This window comes from Trachinotus anak, unplaced genomic scaffold (assembly GCF_046630095.1).
Source record: "Trachinotus anak isolate AG129_WGS33_773 ecotype Australia unplaced genomic scaffold, CSIRO_AGI_Tana_v1 ptg000015l, whole genome shotgun sequence".
Taxonomy (NCBI): Eukaryota; Metazoa; Chordata; class Actinopteri; order Carangiformes; family Carangidae; genus Trachinotus; species Trachinotus anak.
This window is the reverse complement of record NW_027273866.1, coordinates 9,721,953-9,738,607: the sequence shown is the minus strand read 5'-3', so window position 1 is coordinate 9,738,607 and position 16,655 is coordinate 9,721,953. Positions and strand designations below refer to the sequence as shown.

The following is a 16,655-nucleotide window of genomic DNA, read 5'->3' as shown; positions in this document are numbered from 1 at the left end:
TGTGAGCTGAAACACATATGATAGACTGAGCCTTGTTATCTGATAAAACAAAGGTGTACACTGTTCTTCAAGTTTGCTAATACATACTTATACATACCACACTAACAAAGGCACTTATACACAGATGACAGGGCTAGCAGAAAACTGGATGGTTAAGAGGTCAATTTATTCATAAATTTGAAATATCATACATAGACACGTAATCAAGACAACATGACAAAACATTGTTCAAGCAAGAAAATTTGAACACAAGCCAACTATGCTAAAAACCCTAAATATTTTATCAATAAAACCTTTAATGTCCAGTTGATGGTCGATTTTTTTCAAGGTGAGCGACACTGAATGGATTTAATGGGAGAAAAGAAAACCACATTTCAAGAAACAAGAAAAACTGCACGGTTAGCACACCAACAGAAGCAACGTGTTGAGATTGGTACATATTAGACCACATTAATAACCAACGGTGGATGCACTCAAGATGTATTATTAGTAATACTATATTAATGGTGCTCTTTTAATAAGGTATCGATTATTTCGTCAAATGGTAAATTGCAAAAACATTCACAAAAAATACAAATTATTACTGAATGCACACCCTTTGGAAAAGTTATTATCTGCTGGTTTTAACTCAGGCGCCCAACATTTTCTTCACCATGTAACCAGGTGTGTTGTACAGGAAAAGACCCAAGATGGCCAGCAGCAGGAGAGCAGTGACAATCTTGATGGTCAGCCACCTGTACTGGTCACACACCAGGTGTTTCGCAGCTTTGAGAGGGATGAGGAACCACAGGAGGGCGATATCTGGACGGCTGGTGGAGAGACAAAAACAGATGTTAAAGAAGCCAAAGCCAGTCAACAATCCATAGATAATTCATCAATAACTTGCAAGCATGATATAAAAAGAGGAGGTACCCACATACTGATACAACCTGGGGTAATACATCAAATCTATAGAATGCAGAAAGAATCTTAATCTTAAGCCCAATAGTGACCAAAATAACTCAAAAAGACCACGATGCAAAATTGTGTTTAATTTCACACACAGTTAAATCCCTCAGTTTCATGGAGATTTGGCGCCAAGCCTCTGCTGCAGATGCTTTCACTTCCAGCTTGCAGTGTTCTTACCTTCATTATCTCTTGACACTCTGACTTAACCTGGATATGGACCTTTCAGCTGCCTCTTCATTAACTGTTTAGCTAAACTGGTCCCATTTTTACTGTCAGTGTCTTGTTACATCATTCATAGTTTTTGTTTGATGAGTTTGGGGGTTTTTCCTGAGAGCTCTTGAGCAAACAGCATCTTCCTCTATCTTTGTACTTTCCATTGTTGTACAGTATAAGCATTTTTGTCTCACCTCTTCATAAACCATGCTTCCAGAATAGATCAAGTTAAATTATTGAAATGAGTAAAGTTAAATCTATTGCTTGTTCCGTCTTCAACAGGTTGATCTATGATGCACTTTTTACTCCCACTAGTTGTTGTTTTTCTCTTCAGATCGCTGCATATTGTGATTGTGAAGTTAACAAATGCTCAAAAGAAGCCTGTACAGAGATTTCTCTTCATCCCTGTTATGACTTACTCCTCTGAGGAACAGTTCTCTTCACATCAGCTTGACGTGAGTATTATAACTAAAAATACAAAATCTACTTCAAATCTTTAACTTCAGATAAACAGGTTCATCTGTAGAAAAATTAAATATGTTGAAATTTGGACTGGGCTGCAACAGATCTTTAGTACCACTTTAACTGAACTGAACTGGTGGACTGAAAACTCATGGTTAATAAAATCACAGACATTTTACAAGAGACTAACTGTGGAGACATGTCTGGGTCTGGTAAGTCAATTTGATCAACAGGCAGCAAAGAATCTATCAACATTATCTTCAAGAATTGACTTTTTGGAACCTGAAAACTGAATGGCAGTAGATGAACATTCAATTGAATAAACTCATTTATAATATTTTGAAAAATGTGTTTTTCTGAAATTACATTATTGATTCTATTTAGTTACTAAAAGGCTACGATTGAAGGGAAACTGTAGACAGAAAGCAAGCAGGGAAGAGAGAAAGTCAGAAGCCATCTGGTTAGTGAAACTGCTGGAACCTTCTGCAGAGGTGTCTGAGCAACATCTCAAGCTCCCAGCATTTTCTTGACCATGTAACCAGGCATGCTGTAGAGGAAAAGAGCCAGCATGGCCAGCAGCAGGAGAGCAGTGACAATCTTGATGGCCAGCCACTTGTACTGGTTGCAGACCAAGTGTTTTATGGCTTTGAAGGGAGTGAGGAACCACAGAAGGCTGGTGTCTGGGCGGCTGGAGGGACAGAAACACACGTGTTCAGGAATACAGACTTAAAGCACTCTGGACCATTCTACTGTTGCTCTTTTTCTAAGTCAAATTTAAATTTAAGTGAAGCTGACATTACTGAAACATAAGATAAAGCAAAAGGCAAGACAGAGAAGCAATTTACAGTATCTTTGGAACTTATAGATGATTCTAGGCAGAAATACACAAAAGATATGAAGAAACAGCAACTTACCATGTAAAGAAAGAAGATCCTAGGTAAAAGTCCAGAACTTGGTTGAAGTAAATCCAAATAAATGTTTTTCCTCATTTCATGAAAATGCTTTTGCTTATTATTTTTATGTAAATTTATCTTTCTTTATGCTTTTTTATGTTTGTTTAAGTTTTTTATGTTTTATGTTTATGACAGATTTATCTTTTTATTTATTCATGTATTTATTATAATTTTAGTTCTCATGATATTTATTTTATTTTTTAACTGTTTAGCATTTGGTTACTTTTAGGAGTCAAGCTGGACTTTGATCTGTTAAAACTAAATGTGTCTGTATATTTGTTTGTATGTAAATGAACCGTAGCATTTGTGTATGTATGTAGGAGATGTAAAATTAGAAGCCAGTGGACAATGTCACTGAGAAAAGTAGATCAAAAGAATAGTGTGCAATGTACAAGAAAACAATGTGGACAGTGAGGTGATAGGAAAACATCCTTCATACTTCGGTTTCTCCAGCGGCTCTGGTTCGTTGCGTCCTTCACCAACTGGGTTTTTCTCGGCTTCTTCTCCCGTCAGAAGATGCAGCTCGGCTTCCACTTTTCCCTGCAAAGACAAACAAAACAATCTTAGTCATCACAACTAAAGACTGCACCCTGACCTGTCACAGAGCCACCATAATAGATAACCTCAGGAAATGAATAACTCGAATTAGATGCAGTCTTGAATTACAGAGGAGGGAAGTATTTCAGCTAGAGGGAATTATGTCAAACAGCACAACTTGTACACATTCAGACATTTTTTTTAGCCATGTTAGCAGCATGTCTGCCTCTTTGAACATCTGCATGTTAACACTGTCATTGTGAGCATGTTGCCATGCTAGTGTTAGCACTTAGCTGAAAGCCTCCCAGAGCCACTAGCATAGCCTCAGACTCTTTGTCTTGTTTGGGCCCCTCTTTACTTTGACTTACCGTCAGCTCAAACTCGTCCTCTTCATTTCTGGCCACAAATGGCCACCAGCCTTTGATCCTCTTCTGTTTGAAGATGGAGACCATGGGCATCTCTGCCTCATTTGTCACCATCTCAATGGTGCACTGCTTGGCAGTCTTTGCACCACGTGGGAAACGGTTCAGGTCCAGCTCAATTGCACCTGTAAAGAGAAGTTAAATGCAAGAAAGATCAATTAGTGAAACAAAGAAGTTGTTAACAGAAAAAAGGTCTGATGAGTTCCGTTGTAAAATATACCAACAAATGTTTCCACATTGTTGGTCCAGTTTGTGAAAGTATTTGTTCAACAAAGCTCTGAAGTTACCCCATAAATAACAAATCAGTGATTCATGAAGCCAAAGGTTATTACAAATGATTGTCCACTGTACCTAAGAAGTCATCTGCAGAGAAATGGTCAGCGTCCCACACTTGCAGATTAAGTCGAGCTGGAATCTTGTACTCGGTCTCATCCCAGGCAAACATGGACTCTTTCTTTGAGATGACGATCTTCTCTTCAGCCATGAGGTAGTCGAAGGGGTAGACGAAGCGCCAGTTGAAGTTGCCCTCCCCAGTGATGGAGTGGTAGTGGACGTCAGTGTCCTGCTTGTCCTCCTGCTGCCCTTTCAGCCAACTGTTACAGGGAATAAATAGGTGATAAATACATAAATCCTGAACAAATAAAGCATTGTTCTTTATCCCTTTAGAATTAGAAATTAAAAATCTGAATAAAATCTGGATTATGAAGTGGACTTGTTCCAGTTGTGCACATAAAAAAGTAAAGACAGAGAAACAAGCAAATAAAAAAAACAAAAGCAACAACTTATCAAGCCCATATTTACCCTCGCACAAATATATCACTGGATTTTTCACCAGTGAAGATGTCATCATCCTCTAGAACGACTTCATCTGTGTTCCAGATGATCACCCTCAGTTCAAACCTGGACACAAGTGAAAATGAAAAGATACAGTATATGACGAAACACTGATCAATATTATGATTATTGATGATGACAAGTAAAAACCAGTTCACACTTCACATTTATTTAGATAACAGGTTAAGCAGCACACCACTTTTTGGTAACTAATATAGTGTATATGAACGCTGAAGGCTAATTATCTGACCCAGTTCTGAAAGGAGGACATACTTCTTTGGTTTCCTTGGTGAAATGTCAAGTGCAGGGCCTGGGGCAGTCATGTCTTTAGGGAACATATCCACCCACATCTCAATTCTTCCCTAATCACAATTGAACACAAGAAAGCACAACCTTGAGGTTTACAAAGAAAAAAACTTGGAAAGATGCCTGTTTAAAACGTGTAACAGGTGTGGATGGAGCCACTATCACTATACCGACGCACTTGTTCAATTCCTGGTTTGTCAGGGTGGAGCAGTGGTCTTGTTTCCACATGTTCTGGGACAAGTTTGCATCCAACCCGTGGGATTTCCTCCCAGTGCTTCAGCACGGTCAGAGCCAAGTGTTCTTCTGTCTGCTTCTTCAAACCTGACAAACATAACCAAATCAACACATGCTGTTAAAATGCTTTCTTAAAGTGCTATTGAAACCACACACACACACACTGTTTTGGCATTTAGCTTCTTCTCAAGACCACTATAAAAAAAGACACCTTGTATTAATATCACAAGCAGGCAGTTGTACAGAGAACACAGTGCAGGTAATCGGTTTGAGTGTGAGAAACAAAAGTGTGTCAGTGAAATCCACAGATACCATTTTCATCCTCGATCTCAGTCGGTGCCATGAAGACGCGGTTCTCCACCTTCACTCTTCCTGCAGGGCCATAATGAGGCCCATCCAGCTTGCCATCCTTGCACAGCTTAGCCAGGACCTGTGTGGGTTTCATTGGGTCCCTCCAAACATTGTAACCATGGCTACGGAAAAGAGCAAATGTAGGTAAGAGTTACATGAGAAATGATGCATTGAATAAAACACAAAAATCATGACTCTCTAAAATTACACCTTTTGGAAAACCTGGACATAACAAACACAAAACAAAAGTCATGTATAACAAATATGTGGGGTTTATCATTTAGACATATATAACCATATAAACGTTAAGTATTTAAAGATTAATGTGGTGCAACATATATCACTGAAATACTAGCTTTGCATCACGTATCCTGTGTTAAATCATTTACCACAATTTTTCCGATCTCATGAAGGTGATTCTTACATGGCATAGTTACATGAGATACCACATGTGGCTCTGTGTTTGCTGTAGAAACGGTTCTCAAGGTCAATTTTGGTTTCTCCGATCAGATCATCCGTCCCCACCAGGTCCCAGTCATAAATTGACACGGTGAGTGTGGAGTCCATTGGGAATGTGGCCTCCACGTCAAAGGATCTGAGCGGATAAGAAATACAGCATTTGTTGGGTTTTCATTCATAGATTTAATACATGATTATCATAGTAATGATGAATGAATGAACATAATCTGTAAAGTCATAAATCATTTTTGAAAATCAGAAATACAGCCTGTCAACTTACTTGCCAAACAAAGGGTTCAGCTGTTTAGAGATGTAATTCTCTTTGTCTTTGATCTCTGTCTTTCCCAGTTTGATTGCGATGTATGGATCAGCTTTCCCATTAATGTCAGCTGGATGCAGATCAGTCGCCTGACAAAATAAACACAATTGTAGTATGAAATTCTATAATCAAAATAGTCAGTTCTGTAGAATCTGACCTCTTCCTGGTATGTGTGCAATAATGTTAACATTGACATGTGGCAGTGGCGAACAAAATACACGTGTTACCCTGATGACGTAGATGCGAACGAGGACGTTAATGGGGTCGTTGTGAGGAATGTTCTGAAACATTCCCATGTTGGAGTCGAAGTTCATGTCTCTGGCCATATCATCTGACACTTTGTACATGCACAGTGAGCCCTAAAGGGACACAGTTTTACACATTAAATATTTTAGGAAAAACATGTTACATAACATGCAAAGCACTCCACATTGTCTGCAGGTGTCTAATGTAAAAATAAACAAAATATTATCTATAGTTTGGTTTTTATATGGCAAACATATATATATATATATATATATATATATAGACAACTGATGTAACTGAAGAGAAAATAACTTAATCCTAGACTGCGTATTCTGCTGTAAACATTCTGCTCTTACTTTGAATTTTCCAACAATCCTGTCCTCATCCGTCACGTTCTGGTCGTCGTCATCGCCACCTTTTCCCCTGAACAGGTTAAAACTGTGCAGCCAGTCCTCAAAGTTGTCAAACTCATTCTCCAGCTCCTTAGGATACACCTTTTTTGTGAAAAACAAAAAATAAAAATAAAACTAACGACATGAAGCTGATACCTCTTCATTATCTCTTCTCTATTTTCACCTGTCACATCTTGTCATGTACAAGCAAACAAGGTTATTCTCCTCTAGTTTGAAGAGGAATGCTCAGCATGTGCCGGCTCCACTTCAGTACCTTCAGCTCATCCAGCTTCGGCTTTTTCTTCTCTAACGGATCGACCGCCAGCCTCTTCCTCTCCTTCTTTCCCTTTCCTCTCTTGGTGCCTTTCACAGGAGAGTCATCAGGTTTGATATCTGAGTACAGGTTAGCAGTGAGGATGGAGTGAAGGGGGGGAGGGAGGGGGTTGGGAGGCGGGTGGGGTGGGGTGGAAGGAGCAGAGCACTCAAGACATGAATTCCGCATGAAAGTTGCCAAAAACCAGCTGTTATTGTGTACAACAGGCAATGCCACTGAGCTGTATACTGGTGCAGTATACAGCTCAGTGGGGATACTGTGGCAGGATCCTCCTGGCAGGCAGCTGTGTGGACTCTGCAAAGCTCATTAACAAACTTGACTGAGTCAAATCATGTCAAAGTATAAGTATAGTAACATGCACCATATTATATAGTGTACGCTACATTTGCATACGTAATATATTTTGTCATATTATAAACAGTTGATTCTGTGCCGCCTTGTCGACACAGCCCAGAGTCAAACACGTTTCAAATGTATTCTATATCACCACAAAAAAAACTCATCATGTCATCAAAGTGCATTGTCTGTGTTTTTTAGATTCTTTGCAATTTTCACTTGACAACTTTCATGGCAAGCATACGGCTAATATGCACACATGGGAGAGAAAAAGTGACCGCCCCACGCATAGAAATTTGGATTCATGTCAGCATCTACATGGAGGCATTCTCTGGCTACGAGGTTCACTACCGCACTGCAGAAGAAAACAACAGAGTTAGTTAGCTCATAAAAGAACATGCACGTACTTTAAGTCAAGTAAAATCTGTTATGTAAGCACTAGCGATACTGTGTGGTGACTGCCCCAACGTAAGGACGGTATTTGAAAGTCAATTTTACAGTTTTCACTCATATTTTGCAATGCACTTCAAACATCACTGGTTTGGGACTGTAGCATATGAAAACAGGATAACTTGAAGGTACTACTCAGCACAGGGCTGACACAGAGGCACATGGAAGCATAGTGGATAGTATAAAACTTAGCCAGTCTTATTTAAGGGCATCTGGTTTTACCTCCACCATCTGCAATGTCCATTTCGTCTTTGTCTTCTGAATCTGAGAGAGCTGCTTCCTGAGCCTTGAGTGCCTGTAAGACCAGGAAGTCATTTCCTTTACCAAGAATCAAATAAAATAAAATAAAATAAATAAAGTTTAAATGTTACAGATCGTTTATTAAGTTGCTCATCGTCATCCAATCAAAATGTGACTGCTAAATCAAATTGGCCGTGCTAATATCTGGCTTCTAACCTCTGTCAAAGTTTCAATGGAGGCGAAATATTTGGACCACCAGTCCAACATGCTCTCGTCAAGTTCCTCTTCTTCAGTCTCATCGCCCTTCTTCCTCTTCTTCTTTTTCCCCTTTCCATCCTTGTCGTCATCCTGTTTGTACCAAACACATCACAGGTCTCGTCAGTAAACCTTTGGGATTTCTCAGAACAACATTAAATCCTTTCAGTTTTCACAGAACCTTTCTCACCTCGACTTTGACCACAGCATCGGAGCACTAGGGAGAAAACCAGTTTGCATAATGTGAATATTTTTCTGTGCAGTTACAAAATACTGTAGTTTTCATAATCATTGATTTGTTGTTTGCTTTGTATTTCTTAGCTGGCTACTGTGCAAATGCTGTTTCTCAAGAGCTGTCTGTTTTAATTTGTAGGATCATTATTTAAACTGGGTCTAATTCTTTTTTTTAAAAAAAGAAATTAAACCTACAGAGTCCAGTTTGACCACAGTCTCCATCTTCTTAAAAGCAGGCTCAGGTTCCATGTTGACAACAATTATTTCCTCTGAAAGATAAACAGATTTTTTACAACCTTGACAACAGGATACTATTTGAATATCATCATACACTGTCCTTCACAGGAACCATATCATACACATATACCGTGTCTTCATCATTTGTTGTTCCTACATAAGAAAAAAAGTAGACTCCAGGTTTTAGATTGTACCTGTTGTGGACCAGTTGTTGGCCTGCTTATCTGACGCCCTGTAGATGAACTTCCGCAGACTGGTGACAGCGTTAGAACCAACCAGAGTGTAGCGACCAAAAGCCCTGCAGTCCACCACTCGGATGTTCAGTGGAGGGTGAAGCAGCTCGTTCTCAGGCAAATCCTGACACACAAAACCCAGATTTAGATGCTACAAGTTTACAGGAACTCATCAGCAGTACACTCAATGCTTGTTTTCTAACTTGTGTGGAGTGTAAAAATAGGGTCATGGAGTAAATATCAAGTTGAAACTAGTGATTTAAATGATCACGTACCACTTCAAACCACTTGACGAGGGTGCTGAAGTTGGGGTTTTTCTTGTAGTTGGGGATGAGGGCAGACTGCACGCCCTTCCCGGCACATTCGATGTCCACGCGAGGCCGATCCACCTGGGCCAGATTCACCCTCTTCAGGTCTCTCAAGCCCCAGAACAAAACCTGAAGGAGGGGAAGGTTTTTTGTGGTGTTTTATTTAAACTTGGTCAGTAAATGTCATCCTGTTAATTTCTCCTTCAAATGTATACATTTCTTTGTTAAGTAAATCAGTGTTCATGAAGTTTTTACCTCAATCCTGTACTTGCTGAGCACTGGTCTGATCCCCAGTGGCACAGGCAGGATTGGACCACGGTCCATATCTGTAGGCCCGTCTATAGGAGGCAGGTCAGCTTTCCCATTGGGGCCAATCTAAGAGACAACACAAGAAAGCATAATGTCACATTTGTTTCTGATATGATGTGACAACAGCAGTCATGTAAGCTCACAGCTGATGATGATGACTAACCTGCAGCAATTCAAAGGCTGCCAGCATTTCTCCAGCCGTGCAGTTCCCACGGTAGATCTGATAGTACTCCAGCTGGGGAGGGAAGCGTGGGGGGCCGTAGTGCTCATCGGCCATCTTGACCACAGGCTTAGCAAAAGTTCTGCCCATGAAGTCAGCTTTGCCCTGGAAACACAACAGTTAAATCCTTAAATGCCCACAACATAAAACATCTGGTTTGAATATTTGAAAGACTGTTCTTTTAAGTCTGTTGCACCCAATTCATTAGTGTTTCAATTACGATGTCTATATTAAAAAAGCAATTAAACAAGATTGTTTATGGTGTAATCTTTAATTATTTGATTTGAGGAAACATGGCTCGGAGATGCACATGTTTCTAGACAGACTATGGATAAAAAAGCGCTGAAGATAAAAGAGCCCAAAAGAAAAAAAAAAAACAAAAGCAAGAGCCCTAAAATAACCAGTGAACTGCAAAACAGACAATGAATGATAACTGTTTTTAAATCTCTCTTGCAGTTAGTGGTTATAAAGAGTCCAAATTCTCTGTTGGCCACATACAAAAAGCACAAAGTTTCACTTAAAGGAATGCAACAGGTACAAGTCGGTCAACCTTTGGAAGAAGTCCATTGATATATATCTTATTCCTCTTGCATGCCTTTTAATACTAATTACGCTACACACATTACAGTGCCTCTACAGTACATCAAGCCATCAGAATCCACACTCTACTTATCCAAAGGGTCATCCAAAACAATGGTGTTATCGACAGGAGCAAATATGAAATTGTCAGTCAGCAAAAGCATCCTTTCAAATATTAGTCATAGCAAAAAGTGGTGCATGTTTAAACTCAATGTGCACAATATTAAGGGCGTCTCACACACTGGCTTTAGAGTCATTAGTATCTAAGTGACATGTTTAGTCTTACATTTCAACTGAAAGACAGGCAGACTGTTAAATTATTAGGTGATAAAGATGGACGAGCATGATAAGACCATTACTATCGGGAAATTCAAGCTGTGTGGAGACAGACTCTTTGCTCACGTCAGTTCAGAGGGAGACAAGTTACAACCCTTACCACTGTGTCCTGATCATAGATTTCAATGACGATAATGGGAGGGTCGTCTCTCAGTTCGCTGGCCTCTCCAAACAGCTCCACGTTCTCAAAGACCAGCAGCTGGTCCCATGTGGGGCACAGAGTCTCGGCCAAAATCTGGCAGGAAAACAACAACATGTAAGATGAAGCTACACAATACAGGTGACTTCCTATAAAAAGCCTTTCTGAGCGTGCTTACCTCAGTGACCTGACTTTGTGTTGAGAAGAAGACTCTTGCAAAGGGATCGGACAGGCCTGTGCTGTCAGCAGCGAACAGGCTACGAGCTTGGTACATGTGGACCCTCAGCTGGAAGATTTGCTTCACTGTGGAAAGGTAACCAGATTCATATGACATTTGCAGGAAGGTTTATCTCCTAACGTTCATGTTGTAAAAGACAAAGACAACGTCAGACATCTAATGTTTGGGGGAAAATCTTTAACTGAGACTGTTACTATGAGAAATATTGAATTGGTTGATGGTCTTACTCATGTAGGTGAGGCTGATGGGAGGTGAACACGGCATGCCGGGTCCTTTGGACAACTTATTTTCCTCAAATCCATTGGGGAGGCCACTCAGGTAGTCTTTGCGTTGCCTTGTCAGACCCAGCCACAGATAAATCTCTATCTTGGACTGCACGGTCCAGCCAGCAGGGCCAAAGCCTTTCTTCCCGGGGATCTTTAGTATATTAAACAAAAACATTTTACTACGTCAAACAGCTTAGTTACAGATGGTAAAAGGAGTTTGATAAATAACTCAAAGTACATATTAGATTATATTAACTACTTTCTGAGAAGAGTAAACTCACCCTGAGAAAGATTGTCTTGACTTTGCCGCACTCCTTTCCCCTCTCCTCATCTATAGTGGAATAAAGGATGTCCTTGGAAGGGACACGTGCATAAGCAATGCGCTTCCCATTACTTATCATCCAGATGAAAACATCAGGAACACTGTGTTGAGGCTGCAGGAGGAAGAGCGCTCAAATAAAACACACAGTGGAGCAAGCGTGTACAACAAACGCCACCATTTGTAAGCAGCAGGCAAACATAACTCTACAGATCTTACTTCGTCAGCCAGGAAGCGCAGCTTTGAGAGGAAGTTCTGAGCCAGCTTGATTTTATCCCTCACTGTGCTTTTCTTCACCTGTGACCTCATGGCCTTAGCCTGCTGACCGATGCTCTCCTGAAGCCAGAAACAGTCCAGCATTCAGCAAGACGGTACGAATATTTACAGTCAACAAGCGGAGAAGAAAAGCACTTATTGACGTACCACTTCTGACATGCACAGCTTCAGTCGCTCCCTGTCAAGTTTGGTTCTGCCAGACTGATTCTGGTCCTTGTTTGCCAGCGAAAGAAACTGACTGAAAGAAGAGGAGCTCCATCAGTGTGAAAATCCATATTAATGCTGTCTAGTGCAGGATAAATACAGTATGTTTTTACAGTGTTTGCAGTACCTGCATCCTTGGCTGAGTTCCTCAAGGACACCCCTCAGTCTGCGCTCAGGATAGGCCTTCTCTGTCTTAATGATTTCTTGCACATCATTGAGTCCATCCTCCTGTAGAAGCATTGGAAGATGCAAGGTTGCATAATAATCGTAACACTTCAATTTGTTGTGAAGTTTCTATTCAACTGCCAACAGACCAATTCATAAAACTACATACTTACATACTAACTTTTTAAAAACTATACTAATCTACTTATATATATGTGTGTGTGTGTGTGTGTGTGTGTGTGTGAGACTTACCAGTTTATCTGCAATGTTGTCTATAATGTTGGCATTGTATAGCCTCCTTCTCTGATCCTGCCACCAACTCTTGATGTAGATACACGGCTTCCTCTCAAAATACGGCAGGTGGAAGTAGTTTCTGTGTATTAAAATAAGAAATAAGAAAGCTGGCTGGTTAAAATGTGGCATAAAAAAAAAGCAATGTTGATGAAAATGTCTGCATCTAAAATTTAAAGAGACTGTGATGTGTAAAAAGCAATAACATTTAACATTTAAACAACTTTTTAATTAAGCTTTTTTTTTTAACCATATGGAATATTTTTTTATAAATACTTAAAAATGTATGATGAATAAGTGGGAAACATCTAATCGCTCTATAATAGTGATATTTCTGCCCTGACCGATCAGTGATGACGGGTTTCATGGGAGGTGTGGTTGCCACTGAGGTCAGGTCTCCGTCATCGTCCATCTCCTCCTCACTGGAGTTGTGAATCAATTCAGTTTCTTCTTCGTCACCATTGCCTCCGCCCTTCTTCCCTTTTGTTTTTGGCTTGACAACTCCATCAATCTCGTTTCCGTAGTAACCTGGAGTTAAAAGTTACACTATAAAATGTGCCACACTTACAGTTATGATAATGAGCAGGTGTATTTGGGCTTCAAAACTGTTTTCTTTCATGTGAAGTACAGTAACAATAGTCAGATTAGGATACTTACAAACTAACCATTAAGGAAAATTCATATCTTGGGGCTAAATTCTGGCTTTAAATCTAAGTAAACTAAACAGGACAAGATTTCAAAATTTGAGAATGGGTAAAGAAAGGAAAATACCTATGGTGACCTCAAAGTTGATGGGCTTATCACCAATCTTTCTATCAATCATCGTGGCCTCGAGGAACGACCCGAAGAGGAAAAATTCCTCAACCTTTCCAGTTGCAGTCTGTGAAACAAACACGTGTGAGTAAACACTGTCATACTTTCTCCACTTTTTTTTAATTGAATACAATTTAGAAACCAAACAACAAGAAACTTGAATTCAGCAAATGTTGGCAGCTGTTGCACTTTGATAACATATAAAGTGGTCCTGACAATCCTGTAATACAAGCTGTTGGACAGTGAGAGCTGAATCCCTGAGGATACCTGTGGATACGGTCCCTCTGTGCTCAATTGAATTTGCTGTGTGACTTACATTGTCCAGCAACAAAAAGAAGCCACATTGATCCAAATGGTGTGTTAATAATGCACCAGGTGGGCTAAATAAAGACAATTAATAATTTACAATAACTGCAGCACAATGACCTGTCAGCAGGGAGGAGCAATTAAGTTCCTCTGCATGGCTGCTCATCCGGGCAGGGACCCACCTCTGAGATGTTGGGTACTCCCTCCACCTGCACCTCTGTGGAGCTGGTAATGTCAGGGGAGGAGGGGTCCAGGATCTCCACACCCAGGCTGATGAGCAGACGGGCCCTGAAGGACACCCCCTCTCCGAGTCCTTCATTTAGCTCCTGGTACTCATCCATCAGGGTGTAGGTACGAGTGGAGCCATACATGTTGACCCAGGCAGGTCCCAGCGTGGGAAGGAAACCTTTGAAAAATAGAATAGATAAAATTTGAATCTGATTATTTGCAAATTATGAATCTGATTGCAAGTCAAGAAAATCCTGCATGCTTAGTGTTTACAACTGCGTAGAAGTAACTCAATCCGATCCCATATCCAAATTCAATCTTCCAAGTTGCCAAAATTCATACATTTAAGAAGAGCAAATACAAAAACACCTTTGTCCCCGTCATTGGAAATTGTCCGCAGGTCCAGAAAGTGTGTTCCTATAGCAACATCATTCACTTTATCAGAGTCGCGGATCTGGATCTTCATGCGTTTGCACAGTGGTGGAAACATCTCAGTGAAAACAATTTGCTCATTCCAGATGGGCTCGTAGCAGCTCTTCTGAACTGATGTTTTCCCCTGTAATCACATATTACAATCATCATTTATACCTGCATCACTTTGGGAATTATATTGTAATAGGAATTAATATTTCTCCCCCAGGATGTGTTACATAAACATGGGGCAACGATTGTTTGAGTTTTTTATCACTCACCTTCTGCCCAGCAAACTGTACTTGGACATAAGGATCAACCAGGTCCTTATTCTCTCCTATAAAGGCCTTTTTAACGTTGGCCATGATGCTGGTGTTCATTCTTGGGAGCCCCTCTGCTCTGTAGATCTTCAGGTAATAGCGAGCCCACTGTCGCTCTGCAGGGACCCCCTCAGGAATTAAGAGATTGCTGAGACAGAAATGGGGAATTATGAGATTGGATAACAAACAAGACACTGACACACACTGCAAGGTGCTTTGTGGTTAATTTTGTTTTGTTTTATTATTTATAAAAAGACTGTAGGTATTATTTGAAATCTTCCCAGTCTCTCTTGAAAATGTAGCTTTTGTGAGATAAATAATCATGCACAATGAAAATGTATTTACTTCTCTATGTCATCTTCATCAGACTCATTGGCCTTGTGTGGCGTCTTTATAGTGTCGCCTTTGGCCACAACTGCAATATCACACTTGACGTAGCCTTTACAACCCGCTGTGATGTCATCAGGGTCAGACAACAAAGCCCATTTGTGGTAAAACTGATGTTCTGCAAGAGAAAAAAAGACAATAAATCCCCCAAACACTGAAATTTGTGTATTGTTGGTACTGATTTGTGATAATGATGCTGATTTTGTGTTGATCCTTTACCTGGCTGGGAGTAGATGGTGCCAACATCCAGTTTAAAAGTTCCAACCAGTGTTCCACTGCGCAGGAGATTTTTTGAGTGGATAACCTGAAATAAACATTGCAACATTAAATACACTGGTCTTGAAGCAAAGTTTAATGTCAGACAGTTTAATAAACTCAACAACTTACAGACAACTTCAGGATTTTGTCAAACATAACATCTGGTGGGACGTGGAAGTCGAACACAAAATACTGGAAAAGGGAAAAGAGTTTGTGGTGATGCTGACAGTATCATGCCCCATATATATGTCCAATATGTATCAATATAGAAATGAATATAGACACAGTATGTTGTAGTGGCTGACTCACTTCATTGTAGTACGGGCAGTTGGTTGATTCCTTCATTGAGGTGTATTTTTTATCTTCTCCGATGTCCACGCAGACCATTGGATCCATGTTCAGTCCCACCAGCTGTCTAGCTTCAATCACTGTCACACTGACCTGGAAACAAATGATCAGATGATACTTGCTGGCTGACTGACTGACTGATTGATTGATTATGTACCACAACTACGAATGAAAAATGATCAACCATGGCTCTGCTAGTATAATGTTAATATACTCTACAATGACATAAAATGATGGGTATCTCTTACTTGGTAATCCACTGGTCTTCCAGAGCTGGGCTCCATCTTTATGTCTGGCTTTGATCTATGACACAATGATGTTTCAGAAATCAGTGAGAATCTTTAGACAGATGCACATGATTAACAAAGGCAGCCATATGCTCAGCAGAACCGTACTTGCCTCTTGTTTGATACATTGGTGGTGACGGCTGTGACTGAGGCCAGTGAAATGGTGTCAGGGTCTGGTCCTCCTCCCATGAACATGCCCTGGCGATCCAGATTTTCTGTCTCCAGAACAGCTGGCTCATCTGGAGATCATATGAAGGACGCACAGTAAGGACACCTTGTACTAAAATAAAAGCACTTGAAATATTGTGACACTGAAACCTAAGCACATTTTTTTTTTAAATTCATCTTGTGAGATATGTGAGGCGACTGTGGGACTGATAAACAAACCCCAAAAACCTACTAAAAATATGTAAAATCAAACGACTCTGCATTTGTATGCTTCAGGATATGGATTAATGTAGAATATGCAAGAGAAACATTTTTGTTTGACAAAATGTGCACTAGTGGGCTGACATGGACTGTGAGGCAGTATAAGTTAGAAACATGAGCCAGGATTTCCTTTCTTCTTTGACCTGCTCCTCTCTCCTCCATCTTAGCCACTGATACCTCCATTTCTGTCCTCCTTGTGTCCACGGTGCTTACTGCGCTTCAT

The 16,655-nt window shown here is 40.3% G+C and overlaps 1 protein-coding gene across 1 annotated transcript; it reads right to left on the bottom strand.

Annotated features, from left to right (window-relative positions):
• Positions 1-147: 147 nt before the first annotated feature.
• LOC139633337 (otoferlin-like) lies at positions 148-16,655 on the bottom strand. Its single transcript, XM_071498933.1, has 41 exons — positions 16,610-16,655; positions 16,116-16,242; positions 15,965-16,019; positions 15,678-15,809; positions 15,498-15,560; positions 15,330-15,414; positions 15,069-15,228; positions 14,685-14,871; positions 14,362-14,548; positions 13,947-14,170; positions 13,417-13,525; positions 12,990-13,173; positions 12,607-12,727; positions 12,317-12,417; positions 12,133-12,223; positions 11,929-12,045; positions 11,672-11,824; positions 11,352-11,541; positions 11,065-11,189; positions 10,848-10,982; positions 9,776-9,937; positions 9,559-9,678; positions 9,271-9,432; positions 8,957-9,119; positions 8,721-8,794; positions 8,482-8,508; positions 8,253-8,384; positions 8,019-8,091; positions 6,951-7,069; positions 6,641-6,778; positions 6,266-6,397; positions 6,000-6,127; positions 5,685-5,855; positions 5,222-5,382; positions 4,854-4,996; positions 4,643-4,731; positions 4,337-4,435; positions 3,887-4,128; positions 3,482-3,660; positions 3,016-3,116; positions 148-809 (listed from the first exon to the last, which is right to left on the bottom strand). The coding sequence occupies exons 1-41, from the start codon at positions 16,653-16,655 to the stop codon at positions 629-631; spliced, it is 5,388 nt and encodes a 1,795-aa protein (XP_071355034.1). The 3' UTR covers positions 148-628.